General features: G+C 43.4%; 1 protein-coding gene across 4 annotated transcripts in view; it reads left to right on the top strand.

The window, feature by feature from the left end:
* The window catches only part of BDP1 (B double prime 1, subunit of RNA polymerase III transcription initiation factor IIIB), a 259,767-nt gene that overhangs the window by 18,175 nt on the left and 219,414 nt on the right, over positions 1-22,178 (top strand). For all 4 annotated transcript variants that reach the window (XM_029574553.1, XM_029574582.1, XM_029574572.1 and 1 more), the window contains exons 3-7: positions 1,614-1,723; positions 3,288-3,350; positions 5,872-6,018; positions 6,696-6,829; positions 13,158-13,252. In XM_029574553.1, coding sequence (XP_029430413.1) covers positions 1,614-1,723; positions 3,288-3,350; positions 5,872-6,018; positions 6,696-6,829; positions 13,158-13,252 — 549 coding nt within the window. The remainder of the gene's footprint in view (positions 1-1,613; positions 1,724-3,287; positions 3,351-5,871; positions 6,019-6,695; positions 6,830-13,157; positions 13,253-22,178) is intronic.

Below are 22,178 nucleotides of genomic sequence, written 5' to 3' on the forward strand. Positions count from 1 at the left end.
GCACATGCGCGGGGTAGAACAGTGCTAATGAAAATGAATTATCATCCGCTACAGGGACTAATTTCTGTAAGGCTTTTCCCATACATGCACAATGGGAGAACATTTTGTTTAACTCCTGCTCATTGCCGATATTTCTGTTTTCACTCTGATAATTGCGGTGTTGGGCTCAGTGGGAAGGGGGGGTTGGGGACAGCTTTTAATTTGTCAAGAAGTACATTTGTTTTCCCTCATTAACAGTTTGTTAAAAAAAATAATTGACATTTTTTCAGTTATTTTTAATTAACTTTTCAGTAGCTCATAGTACTGCCTAGCTCCATACCAAAATGTAAAATTGTGTCCATCGATTTTTGTTTTTAAAACATTTCATTTGCTCTCCCTCAACCCAAGCATCCTACAAGCTGCTGGCTCCTATCCCCCCCCCCCCCCAAAAGAAAAAAAAAAAAAGGATTTGCTTCATTTTAGTTGTAAAGTGCATGATATTAAAGCTAACCAGAATATAGTACTGCTAATTGTCTATAGGAATACGTTAATTTTATAAGCAATTAAAAAAAAAATGGATATCTATATATTTATTTTTTCTATTCCGAAGTTCGTGGTAGCTTCACACCGGTGTACAATACAAATTGGCAAATAAATAAAATAAAATGCATACATAATACATATTAAAAAAAACAGTTAAATAAACTTAGATTCAAGAAATAACTAAAACTAAAAACAATACAGTAAAAATGTTTTCAATCATATACATGCACAATATAATCATTTAAAACCTTCAAGTCACAAAATCCAATAATTTGAAGAGAATTTTTTTTTATATGGTTTTTATATTTTGCTCGTGCTGTTTAGCCTCTCCTCTCATCTAAATTCTGACTCCTTTTCCATTTTATCTTTCCAGATGTCTGCATTTTCCATTTTTATGACCTATTTTCTTTCATATTACTTGTCTCCAACCCTTTCTTTTTCAGTCTTCCCTCCATTACTACCTTCTCACCTTTCCTTCCTCTCCAGCTCTCTTCTATGTCTCTTGTCTCTCCATTTCCCTATAATTCTCCTTTTTCTCCATCTCCTCCTTTTCAACCTGTGCTCTTCCCATCTTCCTCACCCACCTGCTTGCGCTCTCTCAGTGCCTCCTATGCCCCTTACCCCAAATCGTGCAGAGCAATATTTAGTCTTCCTTGACTTAGGAGCCACATTCTCTCCTGTGGTAGGCTCTGCACTGAGCTCATGCCTCGCATCCAGTTACCTCCCCATGAGAGTGGCCTGCGAGTTGCTTTCCCTGCCAGGCATGTGAGCAGTTCAGGACCTATTGCTTGTTCACGTGTGGGTGGGACTGAGCTGGGAACTGCTTCCCTTCCTGTACACAGGCCTGGATGTGCTTGGCCAACGCGGATCTCCAGTTGCAGCCTGGTGCTTAAGGATTTCCCTCATTCTGTATTACAAACACAGAGCTTCAGAAATATTTATGAAACCTTCTCTTGGGCATTTCAAGCATTATTGAATTGCATTGTGTTTTTATGTTTCGAAGAGGAGTAGATTATTCCAAATGAATATTTGTGTTTGGTGCATGAGGTGTTGGAATATTTTCATAGTCAGAATTGTTTATCTTTGTACAGAAAATGTGGCGAGAAAAGCATCCCATGTATGAAGGCAACATGCCACTGGATCGCTCAAAAATGGTCATGAGAGACTTTATATACTATCTGCCAGACAGCAATCCCATGAAGTAAGTCGGCTGCTCCAGTTCTTTTTTTTTTTTTTAATTTGATTGCAGGCATAAACAGCCTTGATAGCACACAATACATAATAATACACCAATTCTCCAGTACAAAGCTCAGATACAGAATACTGAAGAAAATGAAAAGTTCCATATAGAATAAATCCAATAAAAAGCTGAGAGAGCTAAACAAATCTATTGTCCTAAATTGATAAAATTTAAAGAATAAACCCCACTTTGCTCAAACTTTGACTCTGCCCAATTTAAACATAAAATGAGCCATAAAACAAGAGGGAAGGGAGATCTAAAGGAAAGTCAATCCAATCTCCCCTTCAACTTCTAACCAAAAGGAAGAGACATGACCCTCTCATATGTCCCCACCCTTGCCAACAAAGACTCTTTACTATCAAATTTAGAAAATATGTATGGGGCTCTGTAGGTTATTGCTCTCCTAAGGCATATAGATGTTTTATGCACAGACTTCCCGACCTTAGCTGCTCCACCTCTTTGAATGCAGCATTGCAGCAATGCTAGGTAATGGGAAAACTAGAGAGCGTGCAAAGAAAAAGTATGCAGCTAGAGGTCACTAGCTGGGTTCTCAGATTATTTGCCATCCATGTAGTGCACTCTGTGTATGAAGGTAGTGTGACCGCACATCTATAGACCAGAAATGTCTGTATTAATCATGGTCTGATGTAAAATAAAGATTCTGTTGATATTCCGTTCTTATGTTGCTCTTTCCCCTCCTCCTGTTTATTAGAATGCAAAAGAAACAAGGACTGTGTCTGCTTTGTTACACAAAGGCAGAAATCAAGTCAACTAAATATTCATTTCATGTTGACTTTGATACCTTTCTGCAAACCGGGAGTGCTCAAACCAGGCCTTGGGCTTCCCCCAGCAAGAGGAGTTTTCATGCATGAGAAATCTTTGCATACATAGGAGGAAGTGCATGCAAATATACCTCTAATGAGTATGGATGAGATTTCTTGAAAACCCGACTGGCGGGGGTCCCAAGGACCATTTGTGCACTCCTGCTTTAAGCTAGAGGGAGACCTCTTTTTCTATAGTGGCACCTACTGTATGGAATCTCCTTCCTTTTGATCTTAGATCTCTCGATGAAATTAGAAAGTTTAAAACAGCTTTGAAGGAACATCTGCTTCACTTTGCATTTAATGGTAAATAAGTGGGATGGACATCACTATTCTGCCTTTTGTAATAAAAATGATATGTTATGCTTGAGATTTTAGTTATAGAACTGTACAGATGTTTAAAACATTATATGTACTAATAATATCTAGTACTGTTGTTTTGGTTTCTGTGAAACTAACACTTGTCTGCAATGTATGGTTTTATGTTATAATATGTATGTACTTTTGTATATCGCCTAGGCCTTTTTAAGTGTTGGGCGATTAATACATTTTAATAAATGAAAATGAAATGAAATCTTGGCTCCACAATTGATTTGTAACGCTACATGGTATTGCATAAAATGACTGTAGATACTCTGAATGTAATTTTTGTGCAGTATGTACATATTGCTATGATGGTCACATTTGGTAACATTCTTTAACAGGTCTTCACTCACCGAAGAGAAGGTGGCTGAAAAGTCTCCCCCTGTACCAGTCACAGTCAAAGAGTAAGCTTCCATGCGCCTGCTTGAAGTGATATTTTGTGTTCTAGTTTTTCTCAAAAATTTAATTAAGAAAAACCACTCTAAAATGAATCTGTGGCAAAACATAGGTTTCAGTGTGCACTGTGATTTCTTGTTTTGCCCTGGGACTTCTGTCCCTGTAAGGCCTCCTGTCCCTTAACAATCCTTGAACTGATAGGCAGGTGGCAGCCTGAAGCCTGCTGTGCTCTGCACTTTCTGGCAGCCAGGACTAAATTACTTACTTTGCTGCGCACCCCAAAGTAAGGCTTGGCAGGCATACTCCCCCCGTCTCCACAAGAAGGTGTAATGTTGCAATATTCTATTTTGTGATTGATCAGGAAGCCAGTGCCTTGGGCTGTCGTTAGTTGTACAGTAGCAGTTCTAGTGGGAACTCACCCAGAAACAATATGGGAGTGGGGAGAACCCAGTTCTTTGCCAAGGTCCTGTACCAGCTGTACGCATCCTTGTGAGATCAGTCTATCCTGAACTTCTTCAGGCACTGCTTAAGTACAGCGAAACTTGTTTAGATAATGTTAACTGTATGAATCCTTGTTGCTTTACCTGTTTGCTATTTGCAGATTAAATATTTTTTTTTCTATTCACTGCTTCCAATGTTGTTAATCTTTTTAGTATGTTAGCTCTATCTCTGTGACTGATTGGTTATCGCAGCATTTTTTGTGTATTTGGTCTGTAAGTGCATTTCTAAGAACTTTCTAGGACCCATGGGATTTGCAGGGTCTCAGTATCACTATTAACCATCAGGGGATCGCTTGTGGACAGGGAACATGCTCAGAGGCAAGCAGGAGCTCAGCTGGCGGGCAGGATGTTGTCAGTGTCTTGGCAGGAACCTCCATAGGGTTAACCCGGAGTGCGTGTTAAGGATTTTAAAATAGTTTACAAATAGTTTGTGTGTTTAAAGCATGTTTTGCCATTTGTGCTAATCATATTTTTATATAAGCAAGACACTTTCTTATTGCAGGTGTGACTGTTACCTGTTCTAGCTTTTTCTTGGAGACTATTCTTCAGTAGAACATTCTGCATGCCCTCCTCCGCCTTGAGTTACCATGGACTGGGTTGTTTACATCTGGCTGCCCAGAGCTCTACTCTTCAGAGAAAATTGTGCCCAAACCCTCATGGCAGGGTTTATAATTTAAAATCTCTCACCCCCTCAGTGTACTGTTGGCTGTGCCCCAACCCTCTGAAGAGGGAAACTGTGGTGAGGCAGCATGGAAGGCTCTCTAAAATAAATACATTTTAAAATCTGAAACCTTGTTTACTTTTATACTTTTCCATTGCAGCTTTTTTTTTATATTTTAAAGGGAAGAAGAGCCCTTTAGAGAACAAATACATCTTAAAGAAGCACTGCTGTGCTTTGTAGCGCAATAAAATAGATAGCGATTAATAGGGAATTGTGACTTATCAGGGTTCTGGTGGCATTATGGCAGACCATACATAATGCCACCACTTTTTCTGTCTCCTAAATGCTGAGTCATAAGTTCTACCTTCTTATACCAAGCCTCATCTGTTGTGGCTATCCTGAAAGTCATGCAATCCATAATTTAAAAAAAATATAGTTTTTAGTGTTTTCTATGGATTTTGTCATGTTTATTTATTTATCAAACTTCTGTACTGCCTTCTCGGACCTTTTATCAAACTACCCAAGCAGTTTACAAATGAATGCTTAACATGTTCTACACAAAATAAAATCGGTAACATCACACAAACAGATTTTTCATGACTTTTATGCAATTTTCTGGGAATATATTTTTAATATTTCTAATTTTTCAAGATTTTTCCACCATTTCTACATTTTTCGTGCCACTCTCTAAAATGTATGGTTCACTGAGCAGTCAGCCGCCTCTGAGGGTCACTAGATGGCTATTTGCCACCTGCAAATTATAAGTGCTGCTTCCCTGGGATCAGGAACATCCTGTGAGACATGGAAAGGAGAGGGGGATCGGGGCTTGTCACTAGTTTAGCAGTCTCCTTGGCTAAGTGGCACCAGGCTTACTGTAATAGACTTAGTTTGTAAATATGTTTTGTTTTTTTTTTTGTTTGTTTATCAAAGTAGATTGTTTTTCATTTATTTATTTATATATATATATATTTTTTTTTCTTTAGTAAATCCTGAGTAGTTTGTGAATTACAGGCAAATGTGCTTCCTGATCAGAGGGCCAGTCTGCAGACCTTGCAATCAGTGCTTTCTTCCAACTTGGATGAGAGCTCTGCAAACAAATGTTCCAAGCCACACAGTGCCAACCAAAGATCTTCATTTTTGCAGGAAAAAAACTTCAGGAGTGCATCAGTGTCTTGGTGACACATGATAACATCCCGTAAATACTTCAGAAGCCACACTATTGGATTTACAGATTTTTATCAAACCAATTTTCTGAGACTACTAACTTGATCTTTTTTTCAGCGGTTGGGGTGGGGAAAAGAGGAAGGATCTGCTTTACACGAATAAACTAATGTGTTTATACTGGTCCACTGTGTTTGGGTTCTACAGACCAGAAGGGAAAAGCACTCCCTCAGAACCTGAACTTGAAGAAGACGAGGCGGTGGAGGAGGAGGAGGAGGAGGATGGCGAGGGCTCCCTTCTCGTTCCCCGGGTGAAAGTGGCAGAGGATGGGTCCATCATTCTAGATGAGGAGAGGTACAGTAACATTTTATAAACCGAATGTGTGTGTTTCAGGTTTGCTTTTATAACAGCACTAGTACCTGAGCAAGATGCGCGGAAAGTGGAGGTGACCAGCAACAGGGCATGCGGCTTTTATGGCTTTGCTGAGCTGGGTGTGAAGGCGTTCAGCGGCACCTGATGATTAGACTTTGGTCATGGTTGCTTTTTGTATGAGCTGCTATTGCAGTATTGTGTTCATGGCAGGATCAAGGGAAATCCTGGACAGGCTGTTACCTCTGGTCAGGATCTATGGTCAATCAAATTTTGTTTTTGTTTCACACCCCAGAACTTGCACGCTGGAAAAATAGACCGCAGTCCTGAGGAGTGTCAGGACTAGTGTGAAACTGTTAGCTTTAATGAAGGTGATTTGATGTCCTTCCTTTATTCCTTTATTCCTTCATTCACAATGCTCCATTTGCTTACTTTGTAGATGGAAGGAGAACGAGGAATGAGTGTTGAGCCTTTTTCATTCTTTTAGTGCAGTGATTGGCATGGTAGTAAACAGAACCCATTGCAGCAGTACATTTAGAAATTATTGGCAAGACCAGCGCATAGTGCTCTCCACAACCTTTTGTCCATCTCAAATGACTTTCTCCTATTTAATTTAATACTATTTTTTTTTAATCAGTTTTGGAAATGCCTTTGTCTTTCAGTTTAACTGTTGAGGTTTTACGAACCAAAGGCCCAGCTGTTGTGGAGGAAAATGATCCCATTTTTGAGCGTGGCTCTACAACTACCTATTCCAGCTTCAGAAAATGTTGCTATACAAAACCTTGGTCAAATAGAGGTAAACATTTTAGTTTCCACACTTTTGAGTTTCACACTATTTTTGCTGTATTTCATTTTTAATGAATTAATTTGTAACAGCAAACTTATCTGTATCCCTTGTAGTTTTCCAATGGTGTGACAGAAAAATAAAATAAGATGGCAGAAAAGGATCTATAGGCCTGTTTAGTCTGCCTAGTGCAATACCATAAACCTCAGTTAATCTTTGGCTTTCCCCTTACTACTTTGCAACTAGAGATCCTTTGTGCTAATCCCTTGTCTTCTTGAATTTCATTGCTGTTTTTTGTCCCCACCTTATCTGAGAGGCAATTCCATGTATCTATCTCATTTCTGTGAAGAGATATTCCTAATACTGCTTCTGAATTTACCACTTTGGAGTTTCATACCATGATTATTGTCCTAGATCAGGGGTGACCAACTTCGGTCCTCAAGTGCCATAAACAAGTCAGATTTTCAGGATATCTTCAATGAATGTGCATGAGATAGATTTGCATACAATGGAAGCAGTGCTTGCAAATCTATCTCATGCATATTCATTGTGGATATCCTGAAAACCAGGCCTGTTTGAGGCTTTCAGACTGGAGTTGGCCAACCCTGTTCTAGATTATTCTTTCCTCTGAGAAAAGTTTGCTTTTTGTGCATTACTTATACCTCTGACATATTTCTATTCTATTCTTTTTGTCTCTTCTTCACTCATAGTTTATATATATTTAGGTCTTTAGGAAGAGTAGCCTAGTGGTTAGAGCAGTGGACTATGAAACAGGGAAACCAGCATTCAAATCCCATTGCTACTCCTTGTGACCTTGGGCAAGTCACTTCACCCTCAATTGCCTTAGTTACAAAATTAGGGAGTGATTCACTAAGGCTATTCTCCCATTCTGTGTCTATGGGAATAATGAGGCCCTTAGATTGTAATCCCTCTAGGGAAATACCTATAGTATCAGCTTTAAAGTGTTGAAAAGTGAAATATATATGTAAATAAGTTTCATGTCATTGTTTATAGTGGAGATCCTGTACTATTTTAGTAATCTTTCTCTGGATCACCTCCATTTTGTCTCTCTCCGTGTGGAATACAGCTTCCAGAACTGGACACACTATTGTAGGTGAGGTCTTGCCAGTGACCTGTACAGAGATAATCACGTTTTCTGATGAATACTCTTGTTTGTACCCCAGATCAGTCCAGACGAGTAGGTTTATGCATACCTACTAGCAGATGGAGACAGAGAAAAAAACCTTGAGGCACTCCTACATAACTGGGAGTGCCACCTGCAGTCCCTCAGTACTTCTCTGTCTCCAGCAGATAGTAGTGGTGCAAACCTGCAGTCTGAAGTGTTGATGGGAAAAAGATCAGGAAAATTTGGCTCCCTGAGGTGTTAGGTTCCTTCAAGGGCCATCCCTCGGGTGGAACGGGAAGGGGGGGGGGGTGAGTTGGTGACCCCTGTGCTGACTCAGCCCCTTTTTGGCAGGAGGGGTTGATAGCCATGGGTCCTGGTTCCCTCACACCCTCTGGGCCCTTCACTCCCTCTCTGTCCCTGGCTCTCCTTCAGCACTTGGCCTGCAGAAGCAGGAAAGTGTTTTATTTGTGTTTTGGCTGAGCTGTGACTTAAAAAAAAAAAAAAAAAAAGCGAGAAGTCGGCTGCATTTGAAAAGGAGCAGGGCTGAGGCAGCAGTAAGTGCCTGAGTTGTTTTCCTGCCGGGAGGCAGGCAGGAGGGGGCAGGCCGAATTTGGCATGTCGGTCAGGGCCGGGTGCTGCTGTCCTTCAGCACTGGACATCTGCTGACAGCGTCCTTCAGCATTTTTCTGACTGGAGGGCCTATTTTTAGGCCTGACCACGTGTGCCGGCCCGATTGTGCTGGCATGTTGACTCCTGCGTAGTGCGGCAAGGTTTGTTGAGGCTGCGGGTTGAAGCGGGGGCGATTGGATTCAGCCTTCTTTTGTAGGGAGTGTGTCTTGGGGGGGGGGTGGTGCTGGGATATCTGCAGGACCCCCGGGGGGCAGCAAGGACGCGATGGCGGTGGGGCTGTCTCTGGATACCTGGGGGGGGGGGGGGGCGGGGAGCCGGTGGCCATTTTGTCAGCACATGCAGGGAGTCAGGCTGCCGTGTTGGAGCCTGTAGACTCTCCTCCCACAACTTTTCCCGCTGTGCAGGATCCTGCTGGTGGCAGGGGAAGGGGAGAAGCTCAGGGAGTGGCTGCTCAGGACTCTTCCTCCTTGGATTCAGAGGAGTTTTCCGCAGATTTTATTCTACTTCTTCATAAGGCTTATTTAGCCAAGAAGGGATTAGGGTCCAAGCGGCCACTATCCAGGAAGCCCCAGGCGGCCAAGAAGTCTAGTGATTGGGAGCCTGTAGATACAGGTGGGATCCTGCACTCATTGAATCTTGGGCAAGTCGCATTGGAAGATCTGTCCATGGAGGAGGCTGAATGATCTGGAGCAGATGCAGGGGGATCCAGTGGATCTGGGCGGAGACCCAGTGGATACTGTGCGGGACCCGATGCTGGATCCGGTCTAGGACTTGGCGGATGCACTGGGAGATGCACTGCAAGATCCTGAGGAGGTGCCAATCGTGAAATGTGATGATCCGCGGGTAGTCTGTCTGTTCCGGAGGAAGGAACTGGGTCCGCTGATTCCCCAGGTGTTAGAGGAGCTAGGGATTAAAGTCACCCAGGAGGATTCTGATATTGAGGGAGTGAACCCAGTCCTGGAGGGATTAAGGGGTCTACCTAAGGCCCCCTTTCTGTTGCCAAAGATGATGAAGAAGCTGGTTGATCAGGAGTGGGAATATCCTGAGGCAGGGCCTCAAGGTTGCAAAGGCGATGGCAAAGTTATATCCCTTGCTGGAGCAGACCTTGGAGTCATGGAGAATCCCCAAGGTGGATGCAGTGGTGGCTGTGGTTACTAAGAAGATGACAATTCCAGTAGCGGGGGCGGCGGCCCTTAAAGATGTCCAGGATCGGAAACTGGAGATTCTGCTCAAGAGACTATTTGAGGTTTCAGCTTTGAGTCTTCGGGCAGCGGAGTGCGGAAGTTTGATGCAGAGAGCCTGCCTATGCGGGATGCATAAGGCACAGGACAAGCGGTCGGGGTTGATGGCTGGGTCGGAGCAAGTGGCCCGTTTGGAAGCCTATGTGGCCGATGCTCTTTATGACATATTTCATATACTTCGTGGTGCCGAAGAAGGATGGGACTTTTCGACCCATTCTTGATCTGCAGAAGGTCGTTGCTGCCCTCTGAGTGCTGTGTTTTCAGATGGAGACATTGCGCACATTGATAGCGGCGGTGAGCAAAGGAGAATTTCTGGCATCGTTGGACTTGACAGAGAGCTATCTGCATATTCCCATTTGGGGTGAGAACCAACGGTTCCTGAGGTTCATGATTCTGGGAGAACGTTTTAAATTTCAAGCTCTTCCCTTCAGGTTGGTGATGGCTCCACGCATGTTCACAAAGGTGGTGGTGGTAGTAGCGGCGGTCCTCAGGAAGGAAGGTAGTCTGGTGTTCCCGTGCCTGGATGACTGGCTGATACAGGCAAAGTTGGAACCAGAGTGTCATCGCTCAGTCCAGCGGGTTCTGCAGATGCTGGAGTCTTTGGGCTGGGTGACGAATTGAGCAAAGAGTCATCTGGAGCTGGCCCAGTTATTGGAGTATGTGGGGGCATGCTTCGATATCCAGATGGGTAAGGTTTTCCTGACTGTGGAGAGAGTCAACAAGTTGCAGGCTCAGATCCTTCAGTTGCTACACCTGTCGTCGCCCATGGTCTGGGATTACTTGCAGGTCCTGGATTCCGTGGTGTCTACGCTGGATTTAGTTCGTTGGGCCTTTGCGCATATGTGTCCGCTGCAGGGGGCGCTGTTACCCCGGTGGGATCTGCTGTTGGAAGATTTTCAGCTTCCTTTGCCGTTGCCAGTGGATGCCAGGTCCAGTCTTTCATCGTGGCAGTCTCGGCACAGCCTGGAGAAAGGATGGATCTGGAAGTCCCTTACTGGGTACTGGTGGCCATGGATGCCAGCCTTTTAGGCTGGGGGAGATTTGTCAAGGGAAATCTATCCAGGGCCAGTGGTCGCTGAAGGAAGCATCCTGGTCAGTCAATTGGTTGGAGACCAGGGCAGTGTGCAGAGCCTTGCTGGCCTTTCTCCTGCTCGTTTGGGACAAGTCAGTGCGAGTGTTCTTGGACAATGCAACAACAGTGGCCTACATCAATTGGTAGGGCAGTACAAAGAGTCGGCTAGTGGCTCAGGAGGTGTAAGCTCTGTTTGTGTGGGTGGCGAAACATCTGGTGAGATTAGCTGCTTCTCATGTTGCAGGTGGACAATGTGCAAGTGGACTTCCTCAGCAGACAGTGTCTGGACCCGGGGGAATGGGAGTTGTTGGCGGAGGCCTTTGCTTTGCTGCAGGCAAGGAGGGGAAAACTAATGATAGGACCTCATGGTGACTCCAACAAATTGAAAGACAGGTCGATTTTTCGGTTGCAGAAGAGTGGTCAGATTGAAGGGCATCGATGCACCTAGTTCAACCATGGCCAACACATCTGTTGCTGTACATGTTCCCACCTTGACCTCTTATAGGTTGGGTGCTGCGGCACATTGCATTTCATCTGGGCAGAGTGATTCTGGTGTTACCTGAGTGGCTGCGTTGGCTGTGGTTTGTAGACCACCTGCGTCTGGCGGTGGATGGACCCATTTGCATGGCTCATCTATCTGGGTTGCTTTGGCAAGGGGCCCATATTTTCAGACCGGGAGGATCACTTCTTTCTAGCTGCTTGGCTTTTGAGAGGCTTTCAAAGGGCACTATTGCTTGATGGTTGAAGGTGACGATAGCTTCCGCTTATATCTGTAAAGGCCGGTCAGTGCTGGTGGGTTTGAGAGCACATTCCACTAGGACGCAGGCAACCTCCTGGGCGAAGTGTCAATTACTTTCCCCCCAGGAGATTTGTCGAGCGTCGACGTGGTCTTCTCTTCACACTTTTATCAGACATTACCACTTGGATGTGCAGGCGCCAGAGGAATTGGCTTTTGGGGAGTGTGTTGTGCGTGGGTCTTTTGAGTTCCCATCCAGGAGAGAGGGGTTTGGGTACATCCCACTCGTCTGGACTGATCTGGGGTATGAACAGGAAAGAAACATTGGTTCTTGCCTGATAATTTTCATTCCTGAAGTACCACGGATCAGTCCAGAGACCCTTCTGTTCGAAAGACTCTCGCTTCTGGATGTTTAGTGCTGGTAGTTGATATGCTCCGAATAAGGAATTGTTGCTCATAGTTGGGTATATGTTATCTGTTCAGTCAAGGAGGCCTAGTTTTTTTTGCCAGGGGCTCCAGCTTTATTCTCTGTTCACCCTATCCTTTATTGGATGGTTTGATTACATAGACATCTTAGCTTGGGTATAGGTCAATACTGAGGGACCTCAAGAGGCACTCTTGGTTATGTAGCAGTGCTTCAAGGTTTTGTTCTCTGCCTCCATCTGCTGGTAGAGATGCATAAACCCACTCATCTGGACTGATCCGTGATACTTCAGGAACAAAAATTAGCAGGTAAGAACCAATTTTCCTATAGAGCAGGTCTAACTTAGCCAGATATAACTTATCCTGCTAAGAAACACCAAATAGTTAGTCGGATAAGTTTTATTTGATTAACTTACATAAAAGTTTATTTTTGAATATCTACTTATTTGTGTTTAATTGAAAAAATGCTTAGGAGGTCATTTTCAAAGAAGTTAAGCATTTAAAAGTAGCATATATCATATCAATTTTCAAAAGCCCATTTATGTACATATTTTTTTGACAATTCATCCCTAAAGAGTGAATTTTCAAACGAGTTATGCACACAATCCTAATTAACCTTTAGATATGCCCGCATACCTCAATAAGCCCCAGTATGTCTCCTATGCGCAGATTTCCCCTATGTAAATAACTAGTGATGCCTACCTCCCTATGTAACTATAGTTATTGCCCTGTAGAGATGTTTGAATCAATTCTTTTTCAATGTTCACCACTGCTAAAATGTAATTGTATTAACTGTTGATTTGCCTCCATTCCATGAAAAATAGTAAGACACATTCGTCCTACTATTTCTCCACGCTAACATGTAAACCGATGTGATATATCCCAATGATATCGGTATATAAAAGCAAATATAAATAAATAATGCCATCAGTTTTCAAAAGCCCATTTACCTGCGTAAAATCTTTTGAAAATTACTTCCTGTGTGTGGCTCTAAGCTCTGTTGTAATTCTAAGTAGGGTGCAAACAGTATTACGGGCTATTTTAAATGTGAAAGACTGAGATGTGTTCTAACATTTGGAGTACTAAATTCTTATGCTTTTTTATCATTACAGAAACAGACATGTTCTTTTTAGCTATCAGCATGGTAGGAACTGATTTCTCAATGATTGGTCAGCTGTTTCCTCACAGAGCAAGAACAGAGATTAAGGTAACAACACAACAAGTGGAAAAGAAAAATTGTTTTTTTTTACTGTCTGGCCTTATATCTAGGACTGCTGTAATTTTTTTTTTTTTTAAAGCTTGGACATATAATAGCTTTCCATACATAGAAAAATAAATTAGAGTACTTCACTATTGCATAATGTACTCAGTTTAGGAGAGAACAAAAGGCAACTAAGAGCCCAATATAATAAGGTGTGTTCAACAGAGCACACGGTTTTACCCACAGTTATTTGCTTATTTTTTTGTGTGCAGATGTTATTCCCGATTCAGCAAGGAGTTTTATGTTCAAAAAAATGTGTACACAACCACAGTGCATTCTGTTTAGTGCCTTGCATGGCGATCCCTTGCTAATGAAGGCATTAACTTTTACTCTCGCAATGCAGAGAGGTGCATTGGCTTAACATGTGTTTTCCCAGCGTGTACCCAGATGGACTCAGGACTAGTGGGTTTATGCTCCCCTGCCGGCAGATGGAGACGGAGCAAGCTGATGTCACAGTATATATAACCCTGCAGTGACCCCAGCCTGCCAGTATTCTCCATCTTCAGTAGATGGTGGATGTGCATCTCCCTATGGGGATTGCTTTAAATTTTTTGAAAGGAGAAGTTTGAAATTCTAAATTCAGGAAAAGAAAGCCCCCCCCCCCCCCTCCTAAAGGTCCCTTCTCCAATTGAGAATTCCTGAGGTGATTTCCGTGGTCCCTCAGACGTGTGCCTTGGTCCGTAGCTGGGTTTCCCAGCATGTACTTAGCTGCTAGTTCAGCTAAAAGGCAGCGGGTGGAGGAAGCCGAGTGCGGCGGTGATGGCAGATGCCCTCTCCCCCCGCTGCCAGAGACCATCTCTGTACTCAGCTGGTAAGTGCTGAGCTCATGTAGGGTTTAAAAAAAAAAAGTAGAAAGTTTTACGTGAATCAGAGACAGAGAGGTTTCAGGACTTGCTCTGTATTATAATGCCTCTGTATCGCTCCATGGTGAGACCGCACCTTGAATACTGTGTACAATTCTGGTTGCCGCATCTCAAAAAAGATATAATTGCGATGGAGAAGGTACAGAGAAGGGCTACCAAAATGATAAGGGGAATGGAACAGCTCCCCTATGAGGAAAGACTAAAGAGGTTAGCTTGGAGAAGAGACAGATGAGGGGGGATATGATAGAGGTGTTCAAAATCATGAGAGGTTTAGAACGGGCAGATGTGAATCAGTTATTTACTCTTTCGGATAGTAGAAAGACTAGGGGGCACTCCATGAAGTTAGCATGGGGCACATTTAAAACTAATCGGAGAAAGTTCTTTTTTACTCAATGCACAATTAAACTCTGGAATTTGTTGCCAGAGGATGTGGTTAGTGCAGTTAGTAATAGCTGTGTTTAAAAAAGGATTGGATAAGTTCTTGGAGGAGAAGTCCATTACCTGCTATTAAGTTCACTTAGAGAATAGCCACTGCCATTAGCAATGGTAACATAAGAAACATAAGAAAATGCCACACTGGGTCAGACCAAGGGTCCATCAAGCCCAGCACCCTGTTTCCAACAGTGGCCAATCCAGGCCACAAGAACCTGGCAAGCACCCAAAAACTAAGTCTATTCCATGTTACCATGTCAGTAGTCCTCCTGTGGGGATCTGGGTCCCAAAAGATTACTGTTATCCAGTACCTAGCTTGGGGTACCTAGAATCTTATGTGAGTTCAGTATTTGTGGTTGATTGAGTACAGTTCTGGTTATCTGATTTTAATCAAGTTTTTTGCTAGTCTGTCCACACTTACTTTTGAAGAGAATACTGGCAGGCTGGGGTCACTGCAGGGTTATATATATTGTGACGTCAACTTGCTCTGTCTCCATCTGCTGGCAGGGGAGCATAAACCCACTGGTCCTGAGTCCATCTGTCTACACTAAGGATAATGAAATTATTAGGTAAGTAATTTCTCCATTACTTAACATTGGAAATTTTACCCTGGTCAGACGTAAAGTGTTCAGCGCTACTGTTAGTCTATGGGCAGAAGCTGGAGTTCCAGTGCCTGGACTTTTCATCTGGATTTATGTTCAAAAACGTGCTTTGTGTACACAATTATGATCTTTGTACACAAAAAATGCTTTCTAAGCTGAAAGCATTTTATGTGCATAAAACATGAATTTTGTGCATATAGATCACTGAGAGGCTTCACAGAGCTAAATTGTGCAATCAACCTGCGCTGAGCCCACATTTTAACTCTGGTTTGTGTGCACATTTTTCAGTCAGTGCACTTGTTAAACTTGCGATGTGCATACTATTGGCTTATTGCTTCAGAAGGAAAAGCAGGCGGCTGCGACTGCCGAAATCTGCGCTGTCCTCGGAAACGGTAACGTGCTGCCCCAAAGGGCCTGGAAGACTTAGGCTTGTCTTCTGGCAATTTATACACCTTATTCTCCCCAAGAGACTTAATAAGGGCATCAAGTTCCTCCCCAAACAACAATTTTCCCTTAAAAGGAAGATTGCCCAACTGAGTTTTGGAAGAAATGTCCGTGGACCAGTTCCGGAGCCAGAGAAGCCGTCTAGCCGAAACTGCAGTGGCCATGTTGCGTGAAGATGCCCGGAACAGATCATATAATGTATCCGCTGTGCAAGCCACCGCGGACTCCATCCTATTCACCTGATCTGCTTCCTCTGGCGACAACACCTGTGATGTGAGCATTTGCTGGACCCACCCGAGAGTCGCTCGCTGCATGAGGCTACTGCAGACCGCCGCTCTAACAGAGCGCTGACACCTCAAAAATGCGCTTGAGGAGGACTTCTAGCCGCCTATCCTGTAAGTCCTTAAGAGCCGTCACTCCAGAAACAGGAATGGTGGTCCGCTTGGTGACTGCAGTAACCGACGCGTCCACCTTGGGAATCCTGAGGATATCCAAGAAAACCGCACTGAACTTTTTTTTTTTTTTTTTTTTTTATACAACCAACTTGCTGTAGCCAAAGGTGTTAACTAAATCATCCAGAGCCTTAGAACTCTGTAAAAAAAAAAAAAAAAAAAAAAAGATGTAACTAAATTTAAAGAAATTGAAAAATCAGGACCGCTGGTTCCGTCAACCCTTCTGCTGAGAGTCAGAGAAAATACTGGGGGATCGCACACCAGGTTAAGAGGGGTGCCTTTTCAGTTTGTTTCTCTGACTCCCTCTGCTGGAAGGGAGACACAAGCCAGCAGTCTGGACAGATCCTGGTACTTACAGAGAATGACTTATTGCATCAGAAGTTAAAAATGTTTCCATTTCATCCAGCTACACCAGTCCAGGTCACAACTAGTGGGTTGTTTCCCCCATTGGCAGATTAAGGCTGACAATACAGATTACTCACTGTTGCATCACAGTCACTACTTCGGGGTGGTGCCAAGCAGTAGGACTTCAGCATTTACTGCCTCCAGCAAATGGTAAAGATGGGGTGGACTGGAGATCAGACTCTGGGCCAGGCCTCTGGTTCGGACCAGTAGTGCGAGTCCACATAGCTGCTCCTGTTCCCTTTTAGGTTCTGGTATAACCTGGAGGGGTATGAGGTTCAGCTGAGGAAATTTGCTTGGACCCTCAGGTCTTGTCCTCGTTGGCCTCCTCACCCTTCCCAGGTTTCCCTTCAGCCGTGTGACTGAACAATAAAGTTAATTCTGGTGGCTCCAGATAAACTCGGGCCTCTTTGGTATGCAGACCTTGTGTACTTGCTAAGGGAGGAGCCATTGAGGTTTCGTCTGCAGAGGGACCTCTTGTCTTGAGTTCTGCATGAGGATCTGGACCGATTTTTGCCTTACTTCTTGGCCCTTAAGAGGGCTTGTTTAGCAAAAAAAAAGGTTATTCCCTGAGGTGGTGAATACTCTACTTAAGGCTGGAAAACCATCTACTTTTCTCACTTATATGTATGTTTGAGGAGTCTTTCAATGGCGGTGTGTTGATAAAAATATGCTTTTTAGGGAAGCATCAGTTCCCTGTACGTACCCGGATCAGTCCAGACTCCTGGGTTTATTCATCCCTGCCAGCAGATGGAGACAGAGAAAAGCCTGGCTGACACTGCTTGAAAACCCTGGTGCCATCTGCTCAGTATTTCTCTGTCTCCGCAGATGGCGGGTGCATAAACCTGCAGTTCCTTTTTTCTTTACCCTTGCTTTAGATTTTTTCTCTTTATGAGGGAGCCTTCCTCCCAGGGACCGGGTTCCTTTTAAAGGAACCTGTCTTGTTTGGTTGAGGGGGACCATTTAAGGTCCGATTTGGTACCGTGGGGTGTACATCTGGTGGTCCAGATCCCTCCCCTCATGAGGCCGGCCGTGCGGCTTACAGCCCTTCTACTTTTCTTGCAGGGGATTCCCTCCAAGCTGATTTGCGCTGGACAGCTCCTTTCAGCTTAGGAGGGAATCTCACTGTTTTTGTTTCTGTTTTCAATTGTTTAAAGTTTAAAAAAAAAAAAAGTTTTCTCAGACGGAAGTCGGCTGAAGGGTAAGGCTCTGGGTGATTTTCCCCCCCCCCCCCCCTCCTGCGGGTCGTGCCGATTTTATTTTGTTTTTTTAGCATTTATTTTTAGTTTCTCAGCTGTTTTTTTTACTTTGTCAGCATGGTTCGCGGCTCGGCATGCCGCGCGTGTGGAGCTGTTCCAGCACGGCTCAGCCGGTTGGGACTTTGGGCTGTATTTCGGGAGGGGAAGGGCCCTCCCTCCTCCCAGGGGGCTCAAAACGCCGTCGCCTATGCAAGCGCACGGCTGCCGTGCTGGGGCCATGTTTACAGCCTCCCGAGGTCCCTGGTGCTGCCGGCTCCCCTGACGCGGGAGTGGCGACCATTTTGGCGCCAGATTCACGTGTGCTGCCATTTTTGGAGGGGGAAGGGGATCTCCCACTGTGGCTGTTTCCGGTTCATCCCGGTCCTGGGGGGGGGGCAGATCAGCCAGTTCTTTTACCCCAGGGGCCTGGGAGTGACCCGGTTCCCATTTTTTGCCTCCGGGTTCCCGTCCCTTTTCTCCTGATTTTATTCTCCTGATGCACCAAGCTTATCTGGCACAGCAGGATGGTTTCAGGGGGCCCATTTTGCCTCTCGCTCCTCAGGGCCCGGATCTGCGGCCTGTGGGTTCCGATCCAGGGTCGAAAGGGCTTAGCTCCGGGGGGGCACAGGGAGCTTTGCAGGGTCCAATCCCTCCAGCAGGGGCAATGCCAGGGGCAGCGCCGGGTTCCGGAGGGCACGATCTGTTTTCTCCAGACCCGGATCAAGACCCAGATCAGCCATCGGTGGGAGAAGGGGATGATCCAAAAATTCTACGTTTATTCCGGAGGGAGGAGTTGACTTTTTTGCTTCCGCAAGTCCTTGAGGAGCTGGGTTTAAAGCCTCCGCAGGAAGCTCCAGAAGTGGATGGGGCGGATCCCGTTCAGGACAGTCTTCGGGCTCCTCCTTCTGCGTTTCCGTATCATAGGTCAGTGTAGCAGTTGATTGAGCATGAGTGGGATTAAATACTTCTTTATTTTTTTGGCTTAAATGCTTTATTGATTTAAACCTCCCCTTTTTTTCTTTGTGCTTTTGGCTTTTCGAAAGAATCGTAACGTCATTCTTTTTTTTGCAGCAAGTTGCTGTTAGAAGTGGTTAAAAAAGTGGCTGATTTAAAACAAGTCCAATAGGTAAAAATATTTCAATACATTCATGGCAATTTTTTACTATTTCACCATTTGTGGTCATTACAGTCATTAACTTTTAGTTTTTGCTCTTTTTTATTTTAAAAGATAATCGAAAGGGGAACCAAATGGTTCACTCACTGTGGAAATTTCATCTTGTTGTAATGCTGAATTATTGTAACTTATAAAATATTTATATTTTATATATTATTTTATATATTTTATATATTATTATATATATTTTTATATTATTCAGGCTTATTCAGGTTTGCCTACTTGGTTATATGAGACCTTGCCAACTTCTCATAAAAATTTTTTTTCAAAAAATAAAGAAAGTTCCACTTGGCATGTAGGTTTATTAAATTGTATTAAATAATATAAATATTTTATAAGTTACAATAATTCAGCATTACAACAAGATGAAATTTCCACAGTGAGTGAACCATTTGGTTCCCTTTTCAATTATCTTTTGATGATACAACACTGTGTAAGTGGCATTGATAATTTTGGTCTGTCATACTTTTTTATTTTAAGTCAGTTTTTGCTGATGAATGTTTCTCTAACTGTGACATATGAGAGACTCATGTCTATCTGTGCCAATTCAAGTGGCTCTTAAGGTATTTGTTTTGTGATTTTTTACTTCATTATATGTTGTACACTAATATTTCAAGAGGATCCTGAAAACCATCCACATGTACTTCTTTTCCTTCTTCTTTTTTTTCACTTTTTTCACTTTTTCCCCCTTTTTCCCCCCTTTTTCCTCTATCCTTTAATATACTAAAAAAAAATTTTCATTTTAAGTTTATATATGTTTTTCTTTTGTTTTAGTATACATTTATTAAATATGCTTGATACACAGTATAGTTAATTTATTCTTATATTATTTTTCTCCACTTATAAGTTTTAATTATCATGTTGTTTATATGTAAACACGCTTCCCCTTTGTGTTTTATCTGTTTATTGTTTGATATTTGTACACACGTACAATTTTTAAAAAAATGATTTTACATAGATCTGCACACATATACAAACATTATACATGTATGTTTGAAGTCACTATTGTTTTTGTTTGTAAATAGTATGCTTGTTTTATTATATTTATTATTTATTATGATTTAATATTATTTATACAATATTTTTACAATTCACTTTATTTGTTGTTTCAAATATATATGTATGTGTGTCTCTTATTTGTTTATAATAGCTCCTGAGGCAGCTCGTTGAGCGAAACTCGGCCAGAGTCGGGCGAGATTCAATAAAGTCCTTTTTTACCGATTCAACTCCTTGTGTGTGTTGCTATCAACCATCTTGGATCTGTTCCCGGTTTGTTTTCTTGGACCAAACTCTATCCGTTGCCAGAACAGACCTTGGAGCTGTTTGCGCTGCCGCAGGCAGATGCCACAGTTTCCGCGGTTACAAAAAAGACTACGATCCCGGTGGAGGGGTCCACGGCCCTCAAGGATGTGCAGGATCGGAAATTAGAGCTTCACCTTAAAAGGGTTTTTGAGAGTGCTGCCTTGGGGCTCCGAAATGCTGTGTGCTCCGGTTTTATGCAGAGGGCATGTCTGAGGTGGGTGCAGGATTGTCAGGTGGCACCTCCTGGTCCCGACTCGCCCGAGGAAGATCGCATGGAGGCGTCGATCGCGTATGTAGCGGATGCGCTGTATGACTTGGTGCGTTCGCTGTCCCGGGTTATGAGTTCGGCGGTTGCGGCCAGACATTTACTTTGGCTCTGTCACTGGTTGGCGGATGTTTCTTCCAAGGCCTGGTTAGGTTCTTTGCCTTTCAAGTGTCGTCTCTTGTTTGGGGAGCAGCTCAGTGAGACAAAGTATCTCAAGCTGCCAGAGGACAGGCCAAGGAATCGCCAGGCTTTTCAGTCCAGGACCCACTTCCGGGACACCAGACGGTCTCGCCCTTCCCGAGGTCCGGTAGGGACGCAGCCTCAAAGGACTTTTCAGCAGCCGCGGGGAACAAATTGGGATCAGTCTTTTTGCGGCGGGCGACGACCTTTCCGAGCTCCCTCGGCGGGGGGAGCAGCGCTCACTTATCTGTATGTTTGAGGAGTCTTTCAATGGTGGTGTGTTGATAAACATATGCTTTTTAGGGAAGCATCAGTTCCTGTTCCTGATTTTTTTTTTTTGCAGGACAGTCTGTTTAAGGGTTTCTCTCCTAATTCCCTGAAAGTTCAGGTTGCTACTCTTACATGCTCTCGTCCGTATGTATTTAGTTTCCTTAAGAGAGTGAAACTTATTAAGCTTCCCCCTGCTTAGTTCTGTCCCTTTTTGGGATCTCAGGCTGTTATTGACTTTTTTGTCTGGTCCTTAGTTTGAGCCTTTCAGAGGTAATTTGATTTTCTTCTAGTGGCTATTTGCTTAGGCAGATAGCATCTGCAATTTTGAAACTCCATCTTGTACATGGTCCTATTTGGTGTTTTCGAAAGATATGGTCAAGATCTGTAAAGTGCCTTTCTTTCTTCCAAAGATATTTTGGTGTTTCACGAGAATCCAGACGTTTGCTGTTTTTTTATAGAGATTCGGAAGAGAAAGATTACAACTCCTTGCAGTCCTTGGATGTGTGGGGGGTGGGGTGTTACGGTACTTTTAAAATTACAAATTTCTTCAAGAAATCAAATCACCTATCTGTTTTATTTGGTGGTTTACGAAAGGGTGCAGCTGCATCTAAGGCATCCATAGCAGGTTGGATTAAGGAAGTTAGGCAGGGTATGTGGACAGCAGAAGGTTTGGCTGTATTCTACTAAGGGTGTAGGCAGCTTCCTGGGCAGAGTTGTGTTCTGTGTCTCATTTAGATATCTGTAAGGTGCAGACATAGTTTTCTCTGCATCTTTTTGAAGCATTACCATCTGGACTTGGATGCTAGACAGAAGTTTTTTGTTTTTTTTTTTTGCTCAAGTGCTCAGAGTGGGGTTGGCAGTGTCCTACCCTATTAAGATGTAGCTCGGGTACATTCCATTCAAATAGACTGCTCGAACTGTATGACAAGGAAGGTAAAATTTAGTTCTTACCTGACCAGCCCCAAACCCTCCTTTTCCTGTGAAATTCTGCTGCATTTTATTGCATTGGGTGCAGAGACTGTTGTGATGTTCGAGGCATTGGATATGAGCAGGTGAGTGATTTTGTTCAGCTCTAAATTCTGTTTTTATTTTTGTGATTCTGTTGGTTTTGTGTGCCTTTTTTTGATTAAAAAGTAAATAAATAGAATTTTGAAAGTCAATTTATTAATTGGTTATTGTGTTAGCGCCTAGATTTGTCCAGAGTTAGCTTGTTACAGGGTACTACTGGCAGGCTAAGGTCAGCATAAG

Source organism: Rhinatrema bivittatum, chromosome 1 (genome assembly GCF_901001135.1).
Source record: "Rhinatrema bivittatum chromosome 1, aRhiBiv1.1, whole genome shotgun sequence".
In the NCBI taxonomy this organism is placed as follows: Eukaryota; Metazoa; Chordata; class Amphibia; order Gymnophiona; family Rhinatrematidae; genus Rhinatrema; species Rhinatrema bivittatum.